General features: G+C 55.6%; 12 protein-coding genes across 12 annotated transcripts; 6 read left to right on the forward strand and 6 right to left on the reverse strand.

Moving 5' to 3' along the window:
• Positions 1-276: 276 nt before the first annotated feature.
• On the reverse strand, positions 277-891 carry TRIREDRAFT_55039 (uncharacterized protein; the record flags this gene model as incomplete). The annotated part of the gene is made up of 2 exons (XM_006962394.1): positions 277-680; positions 762-891. The coding sequence occupies 2 exons, from the start codon at positions 889-891 to the stop codon at positions 277-279; spliced, it is 534 nt and encodes a 177-aa protein (XP_006962456.1).
• A 687-nt stretch (positions 892-1,578) lies between these two features.
• TRIREDRAFT_103993 (uncharacterized protein) lies at positions 1,579-2,517 on the reverse strand (the record flags this gene model as incomplete). The annotated part of the gene is made up of 1 exon (XM_006962395.1): positions 1,579-2,517. The coding sequence occupies one exon, from the start codon at positions 2,515-2,517 to the stop codon at positions 1,579-1,581; it is 939 nt and encodes a 312-aa protein (XP_006962457.1).
• Positions 2,518-2,897: 380 nt separating this feature from the next.
• TRIREDRAFT_21542 (uncharacterized protein) lies at positions 2,898-4,510 on the forward strand (the record flags this gene model as incomplete). The annotated part of the gene is made up of 2 exons (XM_006961927.1): positions 2,898-3,315; positions 3,420-4,510. The coding sequence occupies 2 exons, from the start codon at positions 2,898-2,900 to the stop codon at positions 4,508-4,510; spliced, it is 1,509 nt and encodes a 502-aa protein (XP_006961989.1).
• A 692-nt stretch (positions 4,511-5,202) lies between these two features.
• TRIREDRAFT_103995 (uncharacterized protein) lies at positions 5,203-6,966 on the forward strand (the record flags this gene model as incomplete). Its single annotated transcript, XM_006962179.1, has 3 exons — positions 5,203-5,354; positions 5,415-6,622; positions 6,689-6,966. 3 exons carry the CDS (start codon positions 5,203-5,205, stop codon positions 6,964-6,966), a joined length of 1,638 nt encoding a protein of 545 aa, XP_006962241.1.
• Positions 6,967-7,513: 547 nt separating this feature from the next.
• On the forward strand, positions 7,514-9,075 carry TRIREDRAFT_55190 (Aspartate/tyrosine/aromatic aminotransferase; the record flags this gene model as incomplete). Its single annotated transcript, XM_006962180.1, has 2 exons — positions 7,514-8,008; positions 8,149-9,075. 2 exons carry the CDS (start codon positions 7,514-7,516, stop codon positions 9,073-9,075), a joined length of 1,422 nt encoding a protein of 473 aa, XP_006962242.1.
• A 118-nt stretch (positions 9,076-9,193) lies between these two features.
• TRIREDRAFT_75069 (uncharacterized protein) lies at positions 9,194-10,805 on the reverse strand (the record flags this gene model as incomplete). The annotated part of the gene is made up of 5 exons (XM_006962396.1): positions 10,739-10,805; positions 10,620-10,675; positions 10,354-10,559; positions 9,437-10,291; positions 9,194-9,375 (listed from the first exon to the last, which is right to left on the reverse strand). Exons 1-5 carry the CDS (start codon positions 10,790-10,792, stop codon positions 9,194-9,196), a joined length of 1,353 nt encoding a protein of 450 aa, XP_006962458.1. The 5' UTR covers positions 10,793-10,805.
• Positions 10,806-11,344: 539 nt separating this feature from the next.
• TRIREDRAFT_104000 (uncharacterized protein) lies at positions 11,345-12,769 on the forward strand (the record flags this gene model as incomplete). Its single annotated transcript, XM_006962181.1, has 2 exons — positions 11,345-11,867; positions 11,931-12,769. 2 exons carry the CDS (start codon positions 11,345-11,347, stop codon positions 12,767-12,769), a joined length of 1,362 nt encoding a protein of 453 aa, XP_006962243.1.
• A 216-nt stretch (positions 12,770-12,985) lies between these two features.
• On the reverse strand, positions 12,986-14,682 carry TRIREDRAFT_75072 (uncharacterized protein). The gene is made up of 2 exons (XM_006962397.1): positions 14,479-14,682; positions 12,986-14,379 (listed from the first exon to the last, which is right to left on the reverse strand). The coding sequence occupies exons 1-2, from the start codon at positions 14,526-14,528 to the stop codon at positions 13,059-13,061; spliced, it is 1,371 nt and encodes a 456-aa protein (XP_006962459.1). The 5' UTR covers positions 14,529-14,682; the 3' UTR covers positions 12,986-13,058.
• A 623-nt stretch (positions 14,683-15,305) lies between these two features.
• Positions 15,306-17,735, reverse strand: TRIREDRAFT_75074 (cis-Golgi transport protein particle complex subunit; the record flags this gene model as incomplete). Its single annotated transcript, XM_006962398.1, has 1 exon — positions 15,306-17,735. Exon 1 carries the CDS (start codon positions 17,616-17,618, stop codon positions 15,306-15,308), a length of 2,313 nt encoding a protein of 770 aa, XP_006962460.1. The 5' UTR covers positions 17,619-17,735.
• A 384-nt stretch (positions 17,736-18,119) lies between these two features.
• Positions 18,120-19,109, forward strand: TRIREDRAFT_56070 (uncharacterized protein; the record flags this gene model as incomplete). The annotated part of the gene is made up of 1 exon (XM_006962182.1): positions 18,120-19,109. One exon carries the CDS (start codon positions 18,120-18,122, stop codon positions 19,107-19,109), a length of 990 nt encoding a protein of 329 aa, XP_006962244.1.
• Positions 19,110-19,368: 259 nt separating this feature from the next.
• Positions 19,369-21,529, reverse strand: TRIREDRAFT_104004 (transcription initiation factor; the record flags this gene model as incomplete). The annotated part of the gene is made up of 3 exons (XM_006962399.1): positions 19,369-19,580; positions 19,648-20,116; positions 20,180-21,529. 3 exons carry the CDS (start codon positions 21,527-21,529, stop codon positions 19,369-19,371), a joined length of 2,031 nt encoding a protein of 676 aa, XP_006962461.1.
• Positions 21,530-23,644: 2,115 nt separating this feature from the next.
• Positions 23,645-26,170, forward strand: TRIREDRAFT_75078 (uncharacterized protein; the record flags this gene model as incomplete). The annotated part of the gene is made up of 1 exon (XM_006962183.1): positions 23,645-26,170. The coding sequence occupies one exon, from the start codon at positions 23,645-23,647 to the stop codon at positions 26,168-26,170; it is 2,526 nt and encodes an 841-aa protein (XP_006962245.1).
• Positions 26,171-26,277: the final 107 nt, after the last annotated feature.

Genomic DNA, 26,277 nt, shown 5'->3' on the forward strand with positions numbered 1-26,277 from the left:
CGCGAAATTTAATTGATTGCATCTGGCAGTGCTGCTCTATCTAAGGTACCAGTATGAAGCTTGACAGCTCAACGCTACGAATAAGGTATATCACGATGCTACCATTCGCGGCCTCACATTATGGTCCAATGCTTCATTTCTATAACTGTTTTTTTCGTGTGTTCTATATGCTGGCCTTTTAATCACAACTGTTCGACTTCTTCTGTACAGAATTGGGTATCATCAAATATCGTTAGCAGGTGCCAATAGCCCATCTCTTCCCGTCTCACTTCGCTCTCATTTGGCATCTCCTTTCTCCTCCTCTTCGTAGGAATGAATCTGTAGACAACACCATCTGATCAGCCGATTGTTCCCTGGCAATAGATTTGAGAGCCAACTTACACTTTCCGCCACCTTGAACCACTCCTCCACGCTTCTCAGGTAGGGATCAGACAAAGCATCAGCAACAGCATCATGCGACCACACAACCATCTTGTCGAATTTCGTCATGACGTGCATTGTCCCTAGTCTGGGAGCTGACCCTTCATCTCCGTCTTCTCCAATCATGACGACGTCTGGCTGCTCGGCAGGTTCCGGCGCATCGTCTTTCCGTTGAAGAACAACGCCTCGATAGCCTTCAGGTAGCGAGGCCGTCTTTCCCTGAAGCCTCCTGCCCCGAAGATAGGCAGTCTTGATGCCATCTGAAGAATGAGAAGATATGGCTTCAGTGTCATGATCCTGACCAATTCTTATGGAATTGTGAGACTCACTCTCATCGACACTGGGATTCCAGTAAGCTGAAGATGGCCCGGTTGGGCCGGTGTGCTGGACACGGCAGGGCAGCAGGTTGACAATGCCTTTGCCAGCAGCGGCCTCGTCTGTTCGGATCTCGAGCATCGGCTGTTCAGACATCCTGTATCGAGAGTAGGGTTTGTGTGATAACGAGGTTCTAAAGTGACACTGATAACACTCCTGACCGTCAGCAACAACCGTTATTTCATTCCCGTCGGTAAAACCTGGGTCGCGTCTTCTGAGCAAGACGCGCTGTAGCTTAATGGGATTCCTTATCTAATCTGAGATCTGGAGCTGCGATCTGGGCGTGTTCACGCGCGCTAACCTCAAAATAGCACTGGTCAAAGGGTCTGCCGGTAATAGCACTTCACTTTGATCTTGTATCACCATTTGCCATTCGACTGATTTGATTATTGATTGAAGTATGTTTAATATCTTGTTCGTTTTGATGGAGTCATCTTTTGAATATATATATACAATGCATGTTTCCTCCATCAATGCCTCGTCTAGAGATGGTTGCTACCTAGGTACATTAGTGGAAAAGGGACCAGGTTAAGGTAGGTAGGTACCTTACTATCAGTGGTCCTTACCATTCAACACTCAGATCTAGACCTAATCAGTATCAGGCAGTTTACTCTTAGTGACCGACTGCTTCTGCTGGTCTGGCCAACGCGGTATCATCTAGAACATGAGGTGCCTTCGCTCAAGCTACTGGTGATTTCACCTCCACAGTGGGATATGTGGGAGAATATTGACTTGGCCGACGGGTGCCAATCCATCAGGGGTTGGGGAAGGCGTGTGGTTCCATCACTTCTTCTTCTTCTTCACACGAGTTGTGCCATTGTGTGCTGGCTGCTTGGGAGCAAATCGGTTGGCGTGGTCCATATCGAAGCCAGACTTGTGCTTGCGAAATAGCAGCATGGTAGCCCTTGCGTCTTCGGTGCTCGAATGCGGCCCGCTTTGAATGTCAATGCCGAGAATCTCTCTCGCCAGGATCTTGAGCGCCGGTTTCCGCCCGTGTCCATACTTTTTGAAGGCCGGGTACTTGGCGGTATCGCGAATGTTCCTTGGAGAGTGCGAGAGCTTGAGAGCATCCAGATCGTGCTTGATATCGTGTCCAATGAGGATCCTGTCCTTGAGAATAGCATCGACTTCTTTCTGCACCTCGTCGAAATCCCTTGCGAATCTCATCTCTTTCTGCGAAATGCCGCTGACTGCCGTTCTCCAGTTGGTGACACGCTCCCTTGGCTTCACATACGAGTCGTAGACTTGCCGCCCGTGGAAGTCAACGATGCTGATGCGTGCCAGCGCTGATTCATGGCCGCCGGGGCCGACGCCTACCATCTCGCAATCGATGGCGACGTACTTTCCAATCTCGAGGCCCTTTGTGAGGCCGTGGTTCACTTTGTCCTTCTCGGATGCCAGCATCAGCGAGTTTCCCTTGACACCGAGACCGTACGCCTCAGCCAGATCCTCCGCCGAGACTCCATGATCTTTTGCCCAAATTGCCAGCGACGGAGACGGAGTTTCCTTTGGTTTTTCGACTGCTGTTGAGCTCTGGACACCGCCCATTCTATGTTTGCGGTGTTGCACCCCTGACGTCTTGTTTTTGGAAGTTTCCAAAGCCTTCTTTTTCGCTGGAGGTTGTAGCTGCTCTTCAGCTTTTCGCTTAGTTGAAGGGTTGGAGGCGGCCTCGGCCTTGAGTTGAGCTTGAAGTTTTTTCCAGTTGGATGAAAGCCCGGCCATCCTTTCATATAGGGGCCTGAAAGAGCTTATTGTTTATGAGGGTTGCAAGAAAGCGCATCATGCGTCGGTGATACAGAGCGGAAAAAAAAAAGCTTCAGATTCTGCTCAGGCAATACCTATGCTTGCGTGCGATGCGTGTTAATCTCAATCAAGGGTCTTGAAATTGATGGTTGAAATCAATCAACCAGTCAGTCAATCACGCACCTTGCCTTATCGGATTATTAAGCTTTCACCGCCTGCTTAGAAAAGCCAAGAGCTGGCCAGAAACATGTGATGCAGCCGCTAAAATCGCAATATTCTGCCGGGCCCCTCTGGATCGCATTTCTTGCCTCTTCCCATCTCTCCTTCATCCATTTCTCGACCATTTCGACTTTTCCATCATGGCGGGCGGCACGCCTCACGGCGAGCCATCGGTGGGCTCCGATACGCCGCGCCAAAAGGGCAAAGCAACACCAGAGACGCTCAAGACGGGCTGCATTGCCTGGGTCGAGAAAGACGGCCAGCCGCGACGAGCCGAAATCCTCAGCATAAAAGAAACCAAGTCGGGGAAGCACTATTACTGCAACTTTGACAATTTCAACAAGCGTCTGGACGAGTGGGTGCCGGTCGCGCGCATCGACTTCACCCAGGACGTCGAGTGGCCAAATCCCGAGAAGGACAAGCCGAAGGACTCGAAATCCAAAAAGGCGCCGTCAGGCCAGCCCAAGAAGTCGCAAGTGTCCAAGAAGTCGCAGAAGCGGCCGGGGAAGCGCGAACAGTCTGTGAACAGCGAGGCGACGACGCCGCATCCATGGACGGGTAAGTGTCTAGTCATTTCTGGCGCTTTGATGTCCTTCAACAGCTCCTTCGAGGACTTGGCCCCTCCCAATGGATCGCTGACCACCTGATCCTCACATCAACAGAGTTTGTCGATTCGCAAGGCCAGCGGAAATCTTCATCGGTCGGACCAGATGCCGAATCTCAGGTAAACGGCAGCTTCGAAGCGAGCGCGACACCAGGCGCCGGTGACGACTTGGCTGCGGACGAAAAAGAGGAAGAGGCGAAGAAGGAAGACCATGGTTTCAGCCGAGAGGAGGAAATCGAGAAGCTGAGGACGTCGGGATCGATGACACAGAACCCGGCCGAGATATCGCGAATACGAAACATATCAAAGGTTCAGTTTGGGAAGCACGACCTCTTCCCCTGGTACTTTTCGCCGTACCCCGAGGTCTTTGCGCTCGAGGACGTGATCTACATTTGCGAGTTCTGCCTCAGCTACTACGGGGACGAGTTTGCCTTTATGCGACACCGAAAGAAGTGCACGCTGCAGCACCCCCCGGGTAACGAGATTTACAGAGACGATTACGTCTCGTTCTTCGAGATTGATGGGAGGCGGCAGCGGACGTGGTGCCGCAATCTGTGTCTTTTGTCCAAGATGTTCCTGGACCACAAGACGCTCTACTACGACGTGGACCCCTTTCTGTTTTATGTCATGACGATGCGGACGGACAAGGGATGCCACATTGTGGGATACTTTTCCAAGGAAAAGGAGAGCGCAGATGCATACAACGTGGCCTGTATCTTGACTCTCCCGCAGTACCAGCGGAAAGGCTATGGCCGTCTCTTGATTCAGTTCTCGTACGAGCTGTCCAAGATTGAAGGCAAGCTGGGCTCCCCAGAGAAACCACTGTCCGATCTTGGTCTGCTGAGTTACCGTCAGTACTGGTCTGAAAATATTCTCGACTTGCTGCTGGGATACAATGAGCGGGATGAGAAGGTGACAATCGAGGCCATTTCTTCGGCGCTGGCGATGACGACGCAGGACGTTGAGCATACGCTGCAAGCCATGAAGATGCAGGTGTACCACAAGAGCGACCACAAGATTGTGATACCGGAGAGGCTGATCCAGCAGCGGGAGAAGCAGAAGCAAAAGCAAAAGAGGGTTCTTGATCCGTCCAAGATCCAGTGGAAGCCGCCGGTATTTACAGCATCCAGCCGTACGTGGGGGTGGTGATGCTGTTGAGGTGGTTGGACTGGGGTTTGGAGCATCGTCTTGCTGCCGGTTTGCTCAAAAGGGATCATCACTCAGGGTTGAAGCCTTTTTTTCGGGTTGAAGCTCAGCTTTCCCCCTTGTTCATCGCTTTGGCTTCCTTGTTGTGTGAGTGACGATGGTTATCAGATGGATCAATACCCTCCCTGTACAAATTAATGCATAATGAACAACACATATTCGATCGCTGCTTGCTTTCTCCCCCTGAAGTCAACAAAGTGACATGCCATCTCTCTGTATCCTAGCAATTTATCATTCCTCCAAGTGAGAGCTCCATCAATGCTGACGTCTTAGCAATATTCGAGATGCAGTGACAATCCGAAGCCCGATAATGACGTAGGTAGGTACTGCTGCGGATTTGGCGGCCGGAGTCTTTCAATTGTAGCTCCAGGGCCAGCTTAGCAGTGCAGCTCCACAGCAGCCTGGGGTTGCTGTAGTGGGGGATCTGTAGCGCATGCAGGGCCTAAATTGCCACTGGACATGGATGGATAGTTCAGACGAACCACCTAAAGCCAGCACGATCCTTAGGAAGGCTTGACAACTGCCACTACCATCCCACCACCAAACCACCAAACATCTTCCCCATGATCTCATCATACAGAACCCACCACTGGGCGATATAAAAAGACTGCCGAATTGGCTTCCTCTCGGCCAACATGCCTCTCCAGCAGGTACTGGCCGCCGCCCTGCTCGGCTTCGGCGCAGTGACGCCCGTCCACGCCCAGGGCCGAGGCGACTGGCAGGCTCCGCTGCCCGACTACTACGCCGACATCTGCCCCGACTATGCGCTCTACTCAACCTATCCGCAGTTCGTTGGCCCCTCTCCCGTTGATTGATTGCACGCTTCAGAAGCACCTGACAGGCGCAGTCGTCCCTACAGCTCGGGCCCGCACGCCCTGCCCTACCAGCGGCCGAACCCGCGGTGTCGCACGTTCCAGTCGGACGAGATCGAGAGGGTCATTGAGGAGGTGACGTCGAGGATAAAGGACCCCGACCTGGCGCGGCTCTTCGAGAATGCGTTCCCCTCCACGACGGACACGACGGTCAAGTTCCACACAAAGGGCGGCAAGGACGCGGGCTTTGTCCCCGTCCAGGGGCCTCCGCTGGAGGACGGCGCGTGGGAAGGGCCGCAGTCGTTCATCATCACGGGGGACATTGTTGCGGAGTGGCTGCGGGACTCGACGAACCAGCTGCGGCCGTACCAGGCCCTGGCCAAGAAGGACCCGGCCATCTTCGACCTGATTGTCGGCGCCATCAACACGCAGTCCGAGTATGTCATCCAGTCGCCGTACTGCAACGCCTTCCAGCCGCCCCCGATCAGCGACCTGTCATCCACCGCCAACGGCCAGGACGACGTGGTGCATCCGGCGTACGAGCCGAGTGTTGTCTTTGAATGCAAGTACGAGCTGGACTCGCTGGCGCACTTCTTGGCGCTGGCCAACGACTTTTACGATCACACGGGGGCGACGGACTTTATGACCAAGCGGTGGCTTCGCGCCGTCGAGACGCTTCTGGTGGTGCTTGAGCAGCAGTCGGAGCCGACGTTCAACCCGAAGACGGGCCAGTACGAGCGGAATGCGTATACCTTCCAGCGGTGGACCAATGCCGGCACGGAGACGCTCAATCTGCAGGGCGTTGGGAATCCCCTGAATAGCGGGACGGGACTGGTTCGGTCGGCGTTTCGACCGAGTGACGATGCGACTATTCTGGGCTTCTTCATTCCGGCGAATGCCATGATGTCTGTGGAACTGGGCCGGGCGGCCAAGATGCTCCAGGCGGCACGCAACAAGGCTCTGGCGGCCAAGATGAGCCAATGGAGCGAGAAGCTACGTGCGGGAGTGCTGGAGCATGGCATCGTCAAGCACAAAAAGTACGGCGACGTGTTTGCCTACGAAGTTGACGGGTATGGCTCTTCCATCTTGATGGACGATGCGAACTATCCGTCGCTGCTGGCTCTGCCCGTCATGGGATTCTGCGACGTCGACGACCCGGTGTACCAGAACACGAGGAAGATGATCTTGGACAAGCAGGGGAATCCGTACTATCTGAAGGGCAAAGACTTTCACGGAATTGGAGGTATGTTCTTTGTTTGACGGCCAGGCAAAACGACGGCCAGGACTAATTTTGGGTGTCATCCTATAGGACCGCACATTGGCTTGAAGAATGCCTGGCCCATGAGCCTGCTGCTTCAGGCGCAGACGTCCAACGACGACGACGAGATCAAGCAGTGCCTCGACCTGGTGTTGAACGCGTCCCCGCGCGGCCTCATCCACGAGAGCGTTGATGTCAACTACGTGAGCCAGTACACGCGGAGCTGGTTTGCCTGGGCGAACGGCGTGTTTGCGGTGACGATTCTGGATCTGGCCAAGAGGAAGCCGCACTTGGTGTTTGGGCCGGGGGCGGCGCCGTATGAGATGTGAAGAGTGAAAGGGAATATATTCTCGTGTAGTTGATTCTGTGCATTCTTGAATCCAAATTTAGACGCCTTGTGCATTTTGTAAGAGTTGACGATGCAGCTTCTCGTCCATTTGCAGTGACAAATGAGGCGTGTAAGGTAAGGTATGTAGTACTTGTATAAGGCAAGCCTCGCACCCCCACACTTGCAATGAGCTTCAACTCTCCACACTCCACCCTTGACTCACTTAGTAGTTGCTGTCATGTAACTCATCATAGACGGCTTATGGAAGTAAAGACCAAGGGAGCATTTCATTGTTTGAGCTCTCATTGTTCATATCAGACGTTTCTCAAGAGCTACACAGCCGCGCTATGCGACTGCTTTCGCACCAGCCACGACTCATCATCAGACCCTCTCCACCAAGACACGCCCATCATCACCCGCATCCTCACAGCTTCATCAACCCCCCCCTCTCACCCTCACCCTCACCCTCACCCTCACCCTCACCCTCACCCTCACTCAAACCAAACCACTCACTCTCCCGCCGTCTCACCACCTCAGCCACCACCAAAATGTCTCCCTCGTCACCTCCCTCCCCGCCAACCAAACACACGAAACAACAAATCAACCTCCTCCGCGGCTGGCCCTCCCCCGCCCTCCTCCCCGCGGCTCTCCTCTCCTCCGCCACCCAGCGCATCCTCGCCTCGCCCGCCACCAGCGTGCCCCTCCTGCAATATGCCCCGGACGAGGGCTACCAGCCGCTGCGCGAGCGCCTAGCCGAGTGGCTGGCCCGGCATTACGGCGTCGAGCCGGACGCGAATCGGATCTGCGTCACGGGGGGCGCGAGCCAGAACCTCGCGTGCATCCTGCAGAGCTTCACCGACCCCGGGTGGACGAGGGCCGTCTGGATGGTCGCGCCGTGCTATCATCTTGCGGGGGCCATCTTTGAGGATGCCGGGTTTCGGGGGAGGCTGAGGGCGGTGCCGGAGGATGAGGAGGGCGTTGATGTTGGCGAGCTGGAGAGGAGGATGGAGGCGTGGGAGAGGGAGGAGGAGCAGAAAGGGGGGGTTCGTCCGGAGGTGAGTTCTTCTCTCCATATGAGCGTGATACGAGACTGCTACACCGGGGGAGGGGGGGATATTTGATCCAAGAACTCTTGGGAATACAGGAGCTAACCCCTTTCCCACTACCCCTTCACCCTCACAAGCCATTCAAAGACCCAGGCCCCTTTCGAAAGCTCTACCGCCACGTCATCTACGCCGTCCCAACCTGCTCCAACCCCTCGGGCAAAACAATGTCCCTCGACCGCCGCCAGGCCCTCGTCCGCATCGCCCGCAAGCACGACGCCCTCATCATCAGCGACGACGTCTACGACTTTCTCCAATGGCCCCTCTCCTCCAGCGGCTCTCCTCTTACTCCCGAGCGCCCGCCGGAAATGAGGCTGCCCCGGCTGTGCGACGTGGACATGGCCATGGGGCGCGCGGACAATGACCCCAAGGGGTTCGGCCACGCCGTGAGCAACGGGTCGTTTAGCAAGATTGCCGGCCCTGGAGTGAGGACGGGCTGGGCGGAGGCGACGCCGGCGTTTGCGCTGGGGTTGTCAAAGACGGGGTCGAGCATGTCTGGTGGTGCGCCGAGTGGGCTCTGCGCGGGCATGATGGCGGATTTGCTGGAGAGCGGGGAGCTGGTTGATTTCATCGAGACCAAGACGAGGCCTGCGCTGCAGAGGAGGCATAGGATCATGATGGATGCGGTGAGGGAGCATCTGGAGCCTCTTGGGGTGGTGGCGCGGGAGTCGAGTGGAACGGGGGAGGAGGGCGTCTACGGCGGGTATTTTGTGTGGCTTACGTTGACGAGGGGGCCGACGGCCGTGATGGTTTCGGACGCGGCGCTCAAGGAGGAGAATGTCATTGTGGGGAGGGGCAACATGTTTGCTGTGAAGGGGGATGAAGACGGGGCGAGGTTTGATGAGAATATCAGGCTGTGTTTCTCTTGGGAGCCGGAGGAGGATCTGGTGGAAGGGGTCAAGAGGCTTGGGGAGCTGATTGGGAGGATGCAGGGCGACACGGATCACTATGAGAGGCTGGCGGCTCAGACCAAGGACAGCGATCGTCCGGTGAGCAGTTGGGTATGAGTTGGGCTTTGAGGACAACAACAGAATCTAACGTAGAGGAAGTCATCTTGGGACAACGTGGTCATATATATATTGTATAGACGGCTTGTAAGAAAGAAATAAGGGTGCTCATGAGCAGCTACTTTTTGGAGAAAAACGACATGATGCTGCCTTGGCTTCCGCCCTTCCCAGCCGCTCCCTTCTTTGCCTTCTGAGTCGAAGAAGCCGGCGTTGGTGTAGGCGTTGCTTTTGCAGCTGCTGGTGTTGGTGCAGGAGCCTCGTCTTCGGAAAACGACTCCCACGCAGCCTCCTGAATGGTCACTACGAACAAAAGTCAGTAACGCTTTTTTTGGCCCGCAAGTAATTAGCGACAGCAACCTACCCATGTATCCCTGGTCGTCCAGTATGCGCTTCTTCTTCATGACCCGTCGCTTGCCCCTCCGGCGGCCGTTGCTGGAATTGGACACCACCTCCGTAGGCTCCTTTTCTTCCTTTGGTTGCTGTTCGGGCTCGGGCTCGGGTTCAGGTTCGGGTTCTGGCTCTGGCTCGGATCCCTCTTCCATCTCCTCGTCTGATTGCTCGTATTCCTTCTTGGCCGCCTCCTTGACATCGTCTTCCGGATCCTGCATCATGCGCAAAAGCGCCTCTTCACGCTCTTTCCTTGTCCTCTTCAGAGCCTCTAGATCGACAGTCTTGAGAGGAGGAAGCACATCTTCCTCGTCGGCTTCGCCATCGTCAGACAAAACCATGCTGGTGTCCTCGTCCTTGGCTTTGGGCTCAGGCTCAGGCTTCGGCTTCGCCTTGGGAGGCTTCGCCGCCGCCTTGGCAAAGGACTGCATGATTCCCCCGGAGGCGCCGCGCTTTAGCGTCGCGGGAGGCTTCTTGCCGGCGCTGGACGACGGAGTGGCTTCGGCGGAGGTAGATGGGGTTTCTTTGGCCTCTGGCTTGGCCTTTTCCGGTTGACTGGGCTTTGGCGTGGCCGCCTGTGACTCCTGCTTGGCGACGGGCTTGGGCGCACTCGGGGCCGGGATTTGGGGGCGGCCTTTTCGGTCTCGCTTGCGGGCCTGGGGATTGGTGATGATGCCGTATGTGTCGAATGCCTTTGCCGTGTCTTCTGCATTTCTGTATTCGGAGAGCGATCTTGACACGTCGGAGAGCATGGACAGGTCTCTTTGGGGAAACGGAGCCAGACTGTAGATGTGGAACGAAGAGACTTGCTCGTATTCAGCCAGCACCTCTACACGGCCTTGTTAGCAAAGTCAAGGCACCACCAATGTCGTTCACTGTAAGTTTCGAGACCTTTCAGCTTGTCCTCGGCCACGATAGTGACCGTCTTGGTGGGCACATGGTCGGAAAGGGGCTCATGCTCTGGCGCTGAGCCGTCCATGTCGGTGTCGCCAGAGTCTGGCTGTCTGTCTTGCGCCTTGGAGCCATAGATGAGGTAGGTGGCATGCACTGAGCCCACCTTGGAAGCATTCTGACTCTTGTAGAACTCATAGAGCTTCCTGACTTGGAAATTAGACAGGTAATGTGAGAAGTGAGAAAAAACTAGGGGTTTTCATTACTGTTTGGCGACATTGACCCGGATGTTGAGCGCTCTGCTCAAGAGGCGATATGTCACCTACACCAGACGCGGATTGTCAGGTTCGCTGTTCATGATGCTAGAAACTGCCATTATACATACCGGCACCTCTTCGCTCAGCAGCCGGTCTGAAAGGTACTTTTTGGCCTCGTCCATGATGCTCTGCGTCTTCTCTGTGGCTGTATGAGAAGAAGACAATAGAGGCAATATGCCAGCTCGTTCCCAGCTTACTGGATGGACCGATAGCTCGCCCTCCAAAATGGGCTGCACGCGTTTGGCACTTAACACGAACTCACGTGCCTGCCGATTGGACTTGCAGGGTTTAATGCATATATGCATGTCCACCACCACCACTACCTAGGTAATGCTCCCAGACAAGCAAGTCCGTCGATGAGGTATGCATCTAATCGAACTATCTCTCTAACCAGCCGTTTGCCTCTCCATCTACGCGTCAGTCGCGACGGCGCATTCTGGACAAAATCTCCCAAAGTTGGCCGTCTCTCGTTGTTATCTAAAAGTCACTGTTCAGCTCGTCTCTGTATAGCGTCACTGCTTTGATGCCTGAGTATTAATTGTTGTGTCGGTCATAGAACTGCGCCTTTGCTCAGCCTTCACCAACAAATCATAGACCAAGCCCCCCCCCCCCTTCTCCCCTCTCTTTTGGATATCCCAATTCCTCGTTCCAAGAAGCGCAACCGCCCGTTCTGAATGGCCTCCGACGATGTCCCCGACTCAACCGACTGGCTCTCGACGCCGCTCTCCGGCTTCGCCGCCGTCGAGGCCGCCCTGCGCTGCCAGGTCTGCAAGGACCTCTACAAGACGCCCATGATCACGTCCTGCTGCCACACCTTCTGCTCCATCTGCATCCGGCGGGCGCTCTCCAACGACGGCAAGTGCCCCATGTGCCGCGCGACCGAGCAGGAGCTCAAGCTGCGCAGCAACTGGTCCATGGAGGAGACGGTCGAGGCCTTTTCCAAGGCGCGGGCGGCGGCGCTGAGCCTTGCGCGGAGCCAGCAGGACGGGGCGAGGACGAGTCGGTCGCCCAAGAGGAAGGCCGCTGGGGAGGTGGTAGCTGAGGCGCATGAGCCCAAGAGGTTGCGGACGTCGGCGAGGCTGAGCAGGAACCGGGGCGAGGCGTCAGTGCCGGTTACGCCGTCTGAGGAGGTGGAGGAGCAGATTGTTCCCGATTCGAACAATGACGAGGAGGACGAGGACTATGTGCCGGATGCTCGTAAGTCGTAGATGTATCATGACTTTCAGAATCCCAACCCTCGCTAACAGCTCACTTTTACAGCAAACGGCCTTGTCCCCTGCCCCTTGTGCAACAGGAGGATGAAAGAGTGGCAGGTCTTTGGCCACCTGGAAACCTGTCCCGGGCCATCAGCAGCAAGTCCTTCAAGAAACACAATCACCCCAGATAACCCGTCATCCTTTGCGCAATCCCACCGAAAACAACAAAAGACACTCGAACGCCTTCCTCCCCTCAACTACTCCATGCTCAAAGAACAAGCCCTGCGCAAGAAAATGTCCGACCTCGGCATCTCCAACCAGGGTCCTCGCATCCTCCTCGAAAAGCGCCACAAAGAATGGCTCACCCTCTGGAACGCAAACTGCGACGCAGCGGTACCGAAGAAGCGCTCCGAGCTGCTGCACGATCTGGATGTCTGGGAGCGGACGCAAGGGGGGCGGGCGCCGACGATGGGAAGGGTCGCGCAGACCGCGGCGGTGATTAAGGATAAGGATTTCGATGGCGCGGCGTGGGCGGCGAGGCACGATTCTTCCTTCAGGGATTTGATTGCGAGTGCGAGGAGGAGTCGGCAGGAGACGACGAAGAAGATGAAGACGGAAGAGGTGGATAAAGGGGTGGAGGGGGCGTCCGAAAGCTCAACGCGGAGGTATTCAGAACCGGTGGTGATTTCGTCTTCTCAACCACTCGAGGACGGGCCAACGACGGCTGATAACGTATCGGATCAACATCGAGAGAGGAGATCGGACGCAGCGCCGGGGTTGGAGTCGACAATGCCCCCTTCTCATGCTGAGCCAATGGCTTGGGAGCTGTCTCAACGACCATTAGCCTCGACGCCGTCAGCAGAGGGGGCGAGTGCGAGGATAGTGGACGCAGACAAATACTGAGAGAGTGCAAATCCAATACATACACAACTCTAAAGGTTCACTTGATGCACTTGATGAGAAGAATGAGCAATGGCAACAACGCCTGGCCAGAGTCTTACCCGACTCCAAAGCAACATGAATTTCGCTGAGATCCCATTATAAAGTGTAAAACATCTCGTTACATGCGCCGTGTTCCCAATCCTGACAGTCCTTGTAGTATCCTCTTTCTTCAGAAAAGATGACATCGCCAGCTCATGTTCACCTCCCGAATCTCGCCTGCTGTTCAAGCACCCCACCATTCCCAGTCTCTTCAACCATCGAGCGTCAGATTCGCAATTCCCGTCTCCTTCGTCGGCGATCCTACGCGCTCGGGCTCGTCTCCCGTGGGAACAGCCGGAAGCTCGTTCAGCGCCTTCATAGCCTTGACAGCTCCCTGCTCTTCTTCTCTGCTGCGCTGCTTCTCTTCTCTGGCGCGCTGCTTCTCCTCCTCCTCCTTCTTCTGCTCCTTTTCCAGCGCCTCCAGCTCCTCATCAATCTCCTCCTCGTCCACGACCATGCCCGTGGGCTCAGCCAAGATGGCCGACAGCTCGTCTGTGGCACTCATCTCCTCCCTGAGACGGTCCATTGTGCTTTCGACCTTGTCCACGCCGCCGAGCTGGGCATTGAGGTTCTCGAGCGCGCTGGCGGACGACTCCATGACCTTGACGAGCTGGACTTGGTCAGAGGCCTGCTGCAGTTTCGTGGCTACTGTTTCCAGCTGGTTGAGCGTTGCGTAGCGCGCGGTCAGGTATGATTCGGCTCGTTTCTTCGCCTTGAGGGCGGCTAGGGCGGCGACGCGGTTCTTGCGCAGGACGGCGTTTCTGGCTTCTTGGTCCTGCTCGTCGATTCTCTTGTTAAGCAGATCGATTTGATGCTCCAAGCTGCCCATCAGCTCCTTTATAGACGCCATTGACGAATCCTCTTGCGTGATTCCTCTTGCTTCGCCGCTCGCTCGGATGCGCACGGTCTGGCCGTCGTACTCAATCATGTCTTTGTCTCGAGACAAGAATTTGAGCAACACGTCGGTATCTGTATCGGACAGCCGCTGGTCCTGGCCCAGCACCGCTGCGAACAGTGCCTGAAACTGGCCTCTCGTAAAGACCCGATCATATCTCGGCGCGGTATCACCAATAACCTCCCCCAGCTCGCGACTCGCCGCCTCGACATTCTTCATGACGACATAGTTGCCCTTGGGTATCCTGTCCTCTCCCCTTGCCGGATCAACCACGCCCAACTGCCGCAGCGTCCAGCCCATCACATCCCACGGGATCTGCGACCAGCTGTGCTGATATATGTTGTGGTTCGAGTGCAGAAAGGTCTGCAGCGGGATCAGGTCCTTTTGGGCCAGCGCCTCGTTGATGACGGCGCCGAGGGCCAGCGGCTGGCCGAATTGCTTGCTGGCGAGGGACTTGCGGAGGGATTCGTCGAGATCGAAGACGAGCGCGCTGGGCTGAGAGCCCTGGCGGGCGAGGAGGCCCTCGGAGGCGAGGCGCGCGAGGGCGAGCAGCCAGGCCGAGATGTTGGCCTGGTAGCCATCCGGGTTCAGCGTCTTTTGGGAGCGGAAGTCGGAGTAGAGCGCGGGGAGGCGGGATCTAGCAAGGGGTTCAGTCAGTCAGTCACTGTGTGGTCAACTGGGGCGACGTGGATGAAGATGCGATGGAATGGTAGCCTGGCTGAGAATGCTTGCTTACTTGCGGAAGTTGGCATCGTGCTGGACGAGGTAGTCGGCGAGCTCGCCCATTTCGACAGCCGTTGTGAAGCGATGACTAGATGTTTCTTGCAGCTGCGAGTGAGAGATGGCAAGATTCTTCTGGGGTATCTGACGGATGATGATCCAACGACATCAAGGATAGAGAGGAGCTGCGCAGGAGGCGGTCGTTGTTTGGTTTGTTTTGTTTGTTTTGTCTTTGGTGTTGATGACAGTCGAGGCTTCGAGATGCCGGGGTTGCTATGTTAGTGGATGAAATGCGCTAAGGCACCAGCTGTGTTAGTGCCTGATACAGGTAGTTAGGTACTACTAGTATCTTAGCTAGAAAGTGCCCGGGCATGTGATTCGAGACTCCATGACAACGGTCAATCAACGTCATGGCCCCTATCACTGAATATCCATTTGATGCCAAAGCGATTGTTGCCTTATCTGCATAATGAGTCTGAGGACTTCAATGGAGACTATTCCAGCTTAATCGACAAACAGATACCGCGCTATATTATCAGAGTATGGATCAGGCACACAGCCTGGACCGTGAATCAGTAATCTTTCATATTCACAACGTCCAATCCCTCTATCAAGGAAAGGCCTGCCTTCCATTCATCTTCCCCAAAATCAATGATACAGAATCGCCAAAGCCAAAGCCCGCCATCGTCATCAGCGGTCCATTACCACAGCAGCCAGTCGAAACCAGGTCCGACGAGGAGAAACCAACCCCGGCCAATCATAGTCACATCTTTGCCAACCTCGTGAATTACCCCTTTTTGCCGGGCCTCAGCATACCCAAATCCCGATTCCATTGCCATTGTCCTATTCAAAACCCTCCTGATCTATAGCTTCGTTGGTATCTTTGCTCATGTCCTCGTTGTGCAGTGGTGCCGTCTCCGTCCCGCCCCGTGCTAAGTTGCTCGCTCTCCTCGAGCGTGTGTCCACCAGCGCCTCGCTCTCCTCATCTATGCCACCGTCGACCGCATCTTCCGACATGCCCCTGTCGCGCCCGCCGGAGGGGAACTCCAGCTTCTCCGTTAATTCGCGCTGCAGAGAGTCCATAGTGTCTCGAGCAAAGGCAAACCGGGAGATGCCCTGGCCATGAGGCAGCGTTTCGTACATTCTCTTGGCTTCGTTGAGGCATCGCTGCGCAGGAATGAACTTGGACTGTTGGGCCCAAGCCCTCGCCGCAAAAACGCTCCAGGCTGCTGACTTTCGCCGTCGGCTGCCCCAGCTCCAGCTGCCGACCCCCGACTTGGAGGCATAGCAGATGGCCAGTCGCTCCTTGAGCAGCGCGTCCCCAATGCTGCCCAGGATCTTAGATTCGAGCAGACGAGTGCACCATCGTGCGGCGTCATCGATGCTGGAACCTCCTCTGAGCCGCAGGAGCTCTTGGGCTAGGATCAGAGTCCTCGTCGCTCCATATGGAGAGCTGCACCGTGTGTTGTAAGAATAGAATGCCGATTCCAGCATTTGGTCGACAGTCTCCGCGCGGCTCTTGGAGGTCAACTGCTGTGGCATGAGAAGAAGGCTGATGGCAGCCATCTCGTTCGCTGCGGCGTGGTATTTCCAGGCCTTTGCTTCGCTGAAATCGGATCGCAGCAGGTCATAGGTAGAATGAGCCAGCCTCCAGTCGCGCAGCATAAAGGCAAAGTCAGCCAGCTTGCGCATAATGGCCTCCGACGTATCGGCCCGGTAGTAGCCTGCGGGATCGTAGCCGTCTTTGCTGGTGTTGATGCCGCTTGATGAACTTCGCGAGGTGCTACCAAACCCTGTCCACCTCTTGGACAGGCTCATGAACCTTCCCGTGAGTCCCCTGCGCCTCGACGCCACCTGGTCGTTCCAGATGGTGGCATGCCGCTCCATGGTAGGGATGATGGACTGCGTCACCATCTCGCGAACAAATGTGCGGATGGCCGTAGCGTCTGACTCGAAAATGTACCGTGACGGATCCTCAAAATCTTCATCGTTCTCGCTGCGGCGAATCTCTGCCAACTCTTCGGCAGCCGACATCCAGTCGCTCCGCGGAAGAGGTATGCTGTCATCATCCGTTTCCACACTCTGACTACATCGTAGCCTCAACAAATGGCAATGAAGCCCCAAGTGTCGCTTCATCTGTTCAAACAGTCCCATGGACCTTGCAATATCGTCATTCTCCTCGTCGTGGACCAAAACGTAGTATCTCAGATAATCCCCGTCAACCCATGATGGCAGTCTCCTCTCGCCCTGGCTGGTTTCGCTGTAGAGGCGCCGGAGCTCCTCGATTGGGGCTGCATTGCGCGAGCTGATCGCTATGATGCAGGCAACAGGGTGGGCAAAGGTCTCGTGAGGCGAGATGGGCAAGCCCGAAAGAAGACGGCGCAGGTACAGAGCATAGTATGGAGAGGCTGCCTCGGAATCTGAACCGTTCTTCGTCATGATGCTCTGGTGTGGCATTCCAAGGAACGATTCCTCCGCGTACGAGAGATGGCGCTCAACGACAGCCTCAATGTCGTTGATGGCCGACCTTTTCCCCGCATCCCTTTCTTGCGCCCCATTCTGACTCCGGGGCGCCGGGCCTTGCTGGGATCCGGATGTCAGAGCATCTGGGCGCTCAATGTTCTCACCGAATCGGGTGAAGCGAATAGAAAAGTCCTCCACTATTCGTCCAACGCCGTTGCTGTCCCTGATGTTGACCTTGCCCTGGATGCTCTCGCCAAAGGGCCGTAAGAGCTCCCACAATCCGTGCTGGAAGCCCTTTTCGCGGATCAAAGCCTCGGTATCCCGCGAGGCACAGACGGACACATGAGGCACAAAGGACTTTAGAATGAGATTCAATGGCTCGCTCGGGTCGTCCCCGACATTGTCCGGCAGCCCCCGATTCTGACCAATGTCGAACACGGTGCCCGACAGAACCCGTGACGGAGATCCTCGGCCCGCAGGTGACATGGACCTCGAGCCCGGCGGCGACAGCGTCGAGGCATATAGGGAAGCAGCAGTCGATCGGCGAAAGACGAGCGAGGATTCGGAGGGTGACGTCGGAAACGGCTCGATGGTCGACGTCGAGTGCCTCATGTACGAGAACTTGGCGGCCGAGGCCGCAGCGGGCAACGCCTGAATCGGTTCCGTCGACGATTCATCTTGAGGCCGCGGCATCGAAGGCGACTATTGGGTGCGGTGATTCCGCTGACGCACACGCACACACACACACACACAGACGCACACAAGTTCAGGTTGCTTGCGGTGACTTCATGCGGAACCGGGGGCCAGAGAAGAGTCGCAAGCGTCGGGAGTCAAGGTACGGCTCTGCATGTTCCTCCCTGCGAAACGTGGAGCAGCGCAAGATGCGGATGGGAGAATGTCACTTGGTGTGTCTGATGCCACGGTCGGCTTCTCATGATGTCCAGAGCCCCGACCTGGTAGCATTGCCCCATCATATTGCCGTATCGGGGCGTGACTCGATAGATGCACAGTATGGGCGGAGTGCATATACACGCTACAACGGTGCTCGGCCGCTACTGCAACTGACCTGGTGCGTAATAGTGGACTTTCACTGGATACAACAGCATCATCCAAATCGTTCAAGACGCGCCCGTTGCTGCTGCTGTCATTTTCTTCCTCCTCCTCTTCGCCAATTTCCTATCTCTATTCCTCACAATGCCGTCAGATCTATCAAATTACATTGCATCAAGATACCTTGTTGCCGATCCCAAGCCCTCCAAGAAGCGCAAGCGCAAGCAAGGAAGCGCACCCTCCGGCCTCTTAATCACAGACGACGACGACGACTCAGCCTGGAGGAAAAGTACGACGCAAGACGCCGACGACGAAGATGCGCCCGTGACCGTCGCAGGGGTTACAGCCGAGCTGCGGAAACTGAAAAAGAGCAATTGGAAGACTGTGTCGGAGGCCGGAAAGGCATCTCAGAACAAAGATGACAGCGCCGCGGCTGCGGATGCCATCATTGCGTCGGCGGCTGCTGAGAATGAAGCCGCGAGGGCTGCGGACGACGAGATGCCGGTCGTCGAGGGCGGCGAAGGCGTGGTGAAGATGAGTGACGGTACACATGCCGGGTTGCAGAGCGCCGCGGCTGTTTCTGCACAGCTGAGGCGGCGGCAGCAGGAAGAACGTGAAGAGTTTGAGCGCCACAGGAAGAATGCAAAGGAGGAGGAGACGGTATACCGAGACGCCACAGGTCGCCGCATCGACATATCGATGAAGAGGGCTGAAGCAAGGCGTGCGGCCGCCGAGGCCGAGGAAAAGGAGAGGCTCGCCAAGGAGTCGCTCAAGGGCGAGGTTCAGCAGGAGAACGCGAGGCGGCGCAAGGAAGAGCTGGAGAATGCCAAACTCATGACCTTTGCGCGCACAGCCGACGACGAGGACATGAACAGGGAGCTCAAGGAGCAGCAGAGATGGAACGACCCCATGATGCAGTTTCTGGCAGACAAGGACACGGGTCGGGGTAGCAAAGGCTCGAAGCGACGGCCCGTCTATGCCGGAGCTGCGCCTCCTAATCGCTATGGGATCAAGCCTGGCTATCGATGGGACGGCGTGGACAGGGGCAATGGGCATGAAGCGGAGCGGTTCAAGGCCATTAATCGGCGAGAGCGCAACAAGGGCTTGGACTACGCATGGCAAATGGATGAATGAGGATAGTATGCATCATATTCGAGATACCCCATCTGAACTACTACCTATGGCTGTATAGCCTGGCATCAGAGTGTTTGCCACGTCCGCCCTTGAACCATCCCCTTTTCTGTATACGAGACAGGAAAGTGCTGGATCTGTCTACCATGCCCTATAAATAACAAAGCAGCTCACTCAACGTTCTCTCCTTCACGACCTGGGTTTCACCCAGTTCTCTCCAGACATCACCAGCCTTGAGGTCAAATGTAATGGGCCCCTCCCGTCACTTTCTCCGGCGCAGCCGCTTGTCAGGGCCGTAATCGCAAAGTTGCTTAACCAGTCCAATCCACTCTTGTCTGGGCATACGACCTGGGCCGTCTCCCACACGACCCTGGAATAAGTTGATGAGGTCACCAATCGTGATTCCATCCGCTGGTATCTTCTCCAGAATCTCCCATGGCTCAATAAGCCCACCGGACGAGGGAGAAGAAGCACCTGTCACTGAATGTTAGCTTCGGAGAAAAACACGCGAGATTTGACAGATGTTGGGAAAGCAGCTTACCAGCCGCGGCGGGATTAGGACTGCCAGCCCTGGATGCCGAAGGCGTTCCTCTCGAGCTGCCAACCAGCTTAATCTTCTTCTTCTGCATGGCCCCGTCCGACATCTCTCCTGCCGTGGCTTCTCCGTCACTTCCAGAGCCCGCCGTAATCTTAGGACGCCGGACTGTGGTCTGCGACAGCCCAGGGGTGCCGGGCCGGCTACCAAGAGCCGCTGCGGTAACCTTCTTCTGCTTCTTCCTCGTCGACTCGTTGCCGCTCGACTCGGACAGGGTAGGCGAGCCGGGGCGCTTGAGAGACTTGCCCTTCTTCGCCATCTCGGAGAGCTTCTGCTTGCCTTGCGGGGTGGTTGATCCCTTGGCACCCTGCAGCTTGGCCTTGTCCTTGTCACCCTGTGCATCCTTGGATTCTCCTTCTTTCTTCTCCTCTTCTTTCGCGGCTTCTTCCTCCTCATCCGAGCTATCATCCTCGCTCTAGGGATTGACATGTGAGCAATGGGCAAAGGTCAGCCGTGGCACCAAAAGAAAAAAACTTACCGAGCTGCTCCAAGGGTTAGAACTCGAGTCGTCGCTTTCGTAAATCTCTTCTCGATCTCTCTTAATGAGGGCCTTTTTCGTCGTCTTGCCATATTTCTGTCTCTCCAGCTCCTCCCTAAGCTGCTCTTGCAGTTCCTTGTCCACTTCTTGCTCGTCTGCTTCGCCAAACAGATTGGCTCCCAACTGTTCGCGGCGGATCCTCGTCTTGGATTCCTTGGTGTCTTCGTCCTCCTGCGGCTCAAAATGGGGAGTCTCGTCATCGTCCTGGAATTCGTCACCGGAGACGTCGAGCTCGTCGTGCTCCATCTTCTCCTCGCGGGAGGCTGCTCTGAATGTGTCGCTTTCGGTTTTGATCATCTGGCCCCGTCCGTACAGCAGCCGACGCGTAGCTTCAAGGTCGCTCAGGCCAGCCTTCTTCTCCTCGTCCTTCATGACCCAACGGCCGACATCGACCTTGCGGTTCATGAATGCCTCGGCCTGGTCAATAGTAAACGGTTGGAATGGCGGCTTAGAGTTGAACTTGTAGCATTTCTCCAGCGGAATCATGCGGAAAACCGACCCATCAATCATGAAAGCAACGCTAGATTCGGAGAGGGCAGCCACATAGCTGCCGACCCAGACATTCTTCCCATCCGCGTCTTCCAGGTGCCATGGCAGAGCCTCCTCATATCTCAGGTCTGATTCCTTCTTTGCTGCGGATGTTTTCGGGGCCCGATTGAACATTGTCTTCTCCTCCTTTTGCTTCTTCGGGCGCTTGGTGACTACTTCTTTGGCAACAGGCGCAATCTTGGCTTGATCGATGGCTCTCTGGGCTTCTCTCTCTGCCTTTGCCTGCGCCAGTCTTTCTGCCTCTTGCTCGTCCACCGGGGGCCGTTCGGGTTCCTCCACCTTGACGGCTCTTCCCGGAGGAGGTTGGCGGGCATCACGCCGATGCAGAGTAACGGGTCTAGCGAATTCCTCCTGGTCTGTGGGATCAATGGGCTTCTCACCCAGCTTGGTCTGCGAGAACTTCATGAGGTGATAGCGTATTCCGTCGAGAAGGGCTTTCTTGGTAGTCATGATCGGGATGTCGTTATAAGGGTAGTTGGGCGGCGGCTCGCTCCAGCCACCGTACTGGTTCCGTATCTCTTCGGCACTAGGCTTTGCTCCATTCGCGGCACCCTGTGCCGAAGACGATGGCGCGCCATTCGCGGGCGGTCGGCTGGGTTTGGGCGGAGGCTTGCGAGACGATGCGACGAGCGGGTTCGGCTTCTTGCGAAGAGGGCGCAGCGGATTCGGCTTTGGGTGCCGCGGAGGGCCATGCGAAGGAGGGTGAGGGGGGCCGCCGGGGTTTCCAGCAGGGTCGCTCATGTTGATGGCTTGATGCGGACGCGAGATTGGTTGTTGAAGCGGGCAGGAAAGGCACGCAGCCTCTTTGCACGAGGTTGTCGTGCCTCTGCAGCCGGACGAGAAGCTGCAGCTGACTGCGGCAGCGTGTGACGTGGGAGAATTCAACGACGTCTCAAAGGGCGGGCCAGCCACGAACTGAAGCAGCTACAGTGATGACGAGGGCAAGGCGAAGATGCTGACGTTTCCGCACAGCTGGCGAGGAAGCCGGTAGTCGATGTTGGAGGTGAGTGAAGCCGGAGGAGAAGCACCGAAAGCTAAGGCGATGCCTAGAGCTGTTTAGCAGATCAGATCGGCTGTCCCAAGGCCGGAGAACTGCCGCTCGGGCTGTCTGATGACGCTTGATGACAAAGGCTGCGATTGTAGCATTGTGTAGGTATCCACAGCAAAACTGAGCTTGGAGTGACATGAAAGCGAGACAGTATCAAAACCGTGTTCATTAGAAGGTGATTGAAAGTTGTTGAAATACTGAAGCTTCTAACTATCATCTTTGAGCATCATACAATACTTTTTGCAGGCGATTTCGGTTCTACCTTGCTTCATTATATGAATCAAGATCTTGTCCATACTGGGCACCTAGTACCTACCTACCTAGTAGGTAGTACCTAGAGTTACATACAAGCCAACAGACGTTAATATCTAGAATCACGCTGCAATGATGAAGAAGTTTGATGAGACTATAGAAGCAGAGTAAATGCAGTTATCTGACAAGAAAGTAATTAATACAAGCTGCTTGGCCCAAGAGTGTCCCATCTACTGAAAACCGCATGCCCAGATAGAGAAACCGGGAAGCTGTAGCAGGTCCTTGGCGCAGATTGCTCGCCTGCTAGTGCCGAGCGGCGACTCACTGCGCCGCACTAACAGACTTGTCGGCTGCTCTGATTCGGGGCTCCGCTTCTCTGAAAGAAGTGACTTGGGCCTCTTCGTGTGCGACATGCCATCACCAGCCGATAAATTGCCTGCCTCTTGTCCTCTCATCTTCCCTTCACACGCATAAACAGCAGCTTTTAACCGCCTCGCTTGTCCGAACCTCTGCTGAACCAGAATTTCCCAACATCATCATCAACATCATCGTCATCGTCATCATCGTCACCATCTCTTTCAGATCACATTGCCGAACAGCGCCATACCAGGGTATCAAGATCCTGCTTCGAAAAGTACCACCTACTACTACCTTACTTACCGTCACCAAGCCTGTACGTACGCGATACCATTCGTTGGGCATCCCCCCTCTTTTACCTAGGTATGCTCTACGAAGCATTCACCTGTCTGCCTTGTTCTCCCTCTCGCTTCATATCATTTACTTACCAGCACCCCAGGGCAAAATACTTGTTCTGGAGCCTTGAGAATGTCGAGCTTGTAAGAGGAATCAGTTAAGAGTTTTCAAGGTGCCCAGACACTCGACCAGCCTGCATCATCGCCACATCCACAAACTCAGGCATCATCGACGTCAAGATGCTGCCCAACCAAAGAGAGTCTCACGGTGCCGCAAACGACGCATCAGCCTCGGGGCTCGAGGGCCATCTCCGGAATCTGATTCTTACAAACGCTCATCCAAACCCCCCTCCCGGATTGTTTCCAACAACAAATTCACGGCCTCAGGCTTCACCCCAAGGCCAGCCTCCATTGCTGGGCACGCAGTCATCAACTCATCCCTTCAGCCCGGCACAGCATCAGCCCAACGCCAGCCATCCTCGCAATGAGTCAGTCCCTGAAGCCACGCTTCAGCATGGTGCCCCTCAGTCGCCCAAGCCGGCCAGGAGGCGCCCGAACCAGGCTCAAAGACGACAGATGTCGTCCCAACTGACCTTTGCCCCTGATCCACGGCCACAATTCTCTCACTACACCCAACAGCCGAGCAGGCCTAATACTCAATGGGCGCCGCCACAGTCTCATCCAATTTCAGCGCCGAGGCCTTCAGAGTTTCCCCGTTCCCGCAACTCTTGGAATGGTCCTCCCCATTCAACGGCAGGCAGGTATCAGTACCAGCCTGCGCCGTCAGCGCAACAATACAATGGGCTACCTACTCGGGGTGCACATCAGGGCATACCATCAAGCCCTCATCAATATCGTGCCCATATGAGGCCGGATGAGGTTACAAATCAGGCCCGTCTACTAGACATGCTGTGTAGTCAAGTCTTGGCTCACTCCGAAATCGACAGAGCCGAGATTGCGGAAAAGGAAGCTTTTCGCCAACGCATACAGCACATTTGCCGCGAGGTCATCTGTCAGTTTGAGGAGCAGCAGGATATGAACAACCGGATCCCCCCTATTTCCGTGGAACTCAAATGCTTTGGTAGCCTGGCTTCCGGTTTTGCCACCAAGGCATCAGACTTGGATCTTGGCTTGGTCTCGCCTCTGTCCAAGATTCCTCCCGATGCCCCAGGGTCACCCATTCCTCGTCTGATCGAAAAGGCCTTTCTGCAGGCGGGCCTCGGTGCTAGACTTCTGAGTCGCACAAGGGTTCCAATTATCAAGATTTGCGAGCGCCCTCCTGTGGAGCTCCTCAGGGGCCTGCATGACGAGCGTGAGAAATGGGAGCGTGGCCTTGATAAAGATGATCAGTCTGGTGCTGCTGAAGCCGAGCCCGACAACGACGGCTCTGTTCATGGAGGCGACAACGATGATCACACGCAAGGCGCAACGGCCGATGCTAGTCCAAGTTCTTTGGGCGAGTTTGAGATCATTTGCAAGGATTCCGCCGAACCACAGCGCTTTCAACTCCAACAGGGGCCCAAAAACTCTTTGGACTCCTACTATGGTCTGGCCAAGCGTATCTTACGAAGGGCTGGTGGCTTTGATATCACTGCCTCGAACTACAGAGACTTCATGGAAGCCGACTGGGACATTCTGAACAAGGTCTGCGACGCATTCATCCAGGGGCTAGCAGATGATTCCTTGAGGGATCATGTTGCCACATTACCCTCCATCGCCCCAGCGGGTATGCCTTCCAATGCAGCCCATCATCGGTCTCTCTTTGGATTATTTATGCAGGTAGAGGGAGAGCACATCTTGCGCCGATGGGAATCATGGCCAGAGGGCCTTCCTCTCAAACAGCTGGAAGATGACAAGTGGATCAGACAATGGGAGTCTCTTCAGCAGAAGCCACTGTTCGATATCGACCCCGTTTCGTACAACAGGGAACTTCAACTCGCCCTCGAAAGAATCAAGAAAATCCCCTCTGTACAGCTACTGCTGCTTGAGCAGGAGCAACAAGAGACGCCCGCGCAATACTACACCAGGATGACAAACGTCATCAACAGTCTGAGGGGCTCGGCATCTGCAGCACCACACGCCATAGTCCGACGATACGTGGACGGAGTGTTTCAGGAAGAGATACGGCACCAGCTGAGCGATTATCTCGAGCAGTTCCCGGAGCAGGCAACGATTCAAGCGGTCGGATGCCGCCACAAGAGCATCCATCTGGCCAACGAGCTGGAAAAGGCCGTCGAGAGCAACTTATACGACGCTGTGTCGGTGCCGTACATTACGAGATATGTCGAGCTGTTGCGCCAGCCCCTGCAGATGAGAGTGATAGCACCAGGCAAGACTCGCTATGTCGTCCCAATCCCGGCCGACTTTGCTGCCACTTTTGCCAAGATCAAGACTCTCACCGATCCTCATACACTGGCGCCCAATCAGCCGCGCGAGAGGTATCGTGATCCGCTCGAGTTCCCCAAGACAGACGTCGGCGTGCAATGCGACATTAACTTTTCTGCCCATCTGGCCCTCCAGAACACGCTTCTGCTGCGGTGTTATTCGCATACGGATCCGAGGGTCCGGCCCATGATCCTCTTCGTCAAGCACTGGGCCAAAATGCGAGGCATCAACTCTGGATATCGCGGCACTCTGAGCAGCTATGGCTATGTCTTGATGGTTCTTCACTATCTCGTCAATGTCGCACAGCCCTTTGTGTGCCCGAACCTCCAACAACTTGCACCGCCTCCTCCCAGCAACCTGTCTCCCGCTGAGATGCAGTCCACGATAACCTGTAGGGGGTACAACATCCAGTTTTGGAGAAATGAGGAGGAAATCATACGGCTGGCGTCCCAGAACCAGCTCAATCGAAATACCGAAAGCGTTGGCCATTTATTGAGAGGATTCTTCGAGTATTATGCTCAAACTGGCCTGATGAGCAATGGCCACGGCAGGGGATTCGACTGGGGTCGCAACGTCTTGAGTCTGCGAACTCATGGAGGAATACTGACAAAGCAAGAAAAGGGCTGGACGGGGGCCAAGACCGTCTACGAGGTCCAGAATGCGGCTGGGGGTTCAACTACCCAGACCGCTCCCGCACAGCTGAACTCCCAACCGCAGGCTGCCCCGCCAGCTACTAAGGGTGGCGATGTCAAGGAGATTCGGCTTCGGTATCTCTTCGCCATCGAGGATCCGTTTGAGATAGACCACAACGTGGCCCGAACGGTGACGCACAACGGGATCGTCTCAATTCGCAATGAGTTCCGTCGGGCTTGGAGGATACTTCGCGCGGCTGGCAATGGGGATGTTCAAGAAAACCTGTTGCAGGATATCGAGGAGGAAGAGGGGAATGTCCCGGCTACCTTTCAGCAACTGCTGGCAGACATACACGACATTACTCCTGTATGAGGCAGTGGATCTAGAACCGCTTCCAGCCAGTTTATGGGTGGTTAGGGGTATGCTGATGGATGATATGTGTCATATTTTATGCCGTTGCTGGTGCTTTAGATTCCTTC

Source organism: Trichoderma reesei, assembly GCF_000167675.1.
Source record: "Trichoderma reesei QM6a unplaced genomic scaffold TRIREscaffold_2, whole genome shotgun sequence".
Lineage (NCBI taxonomy): Eukaryota > Fungi > Ascomycota > Sordariomycetes > Hypocreales > Hypocreaceae > Trichoderma > Trichoderma reesei.

What these genes read in the sequence shown, in the direction of transcription:
- TRIREDRAFT_75072 (XM_006962397.1), bottom strand. Translation starts at nt 14,528, where the DNA reads ATGGGCGAGCTCGCCGACTACCTCGTCCAGCACGATGCCAACTTCCGC. An exon ending in CACGATGCCAACTTCCGCAA is followed by an intron (nt 14,380 to 14,478) that starts GTAAGCAAGCAT and finishes ACCCCTTGCTAG; the next exon opens with ATCCCGCCTCCCCGCGCTCT.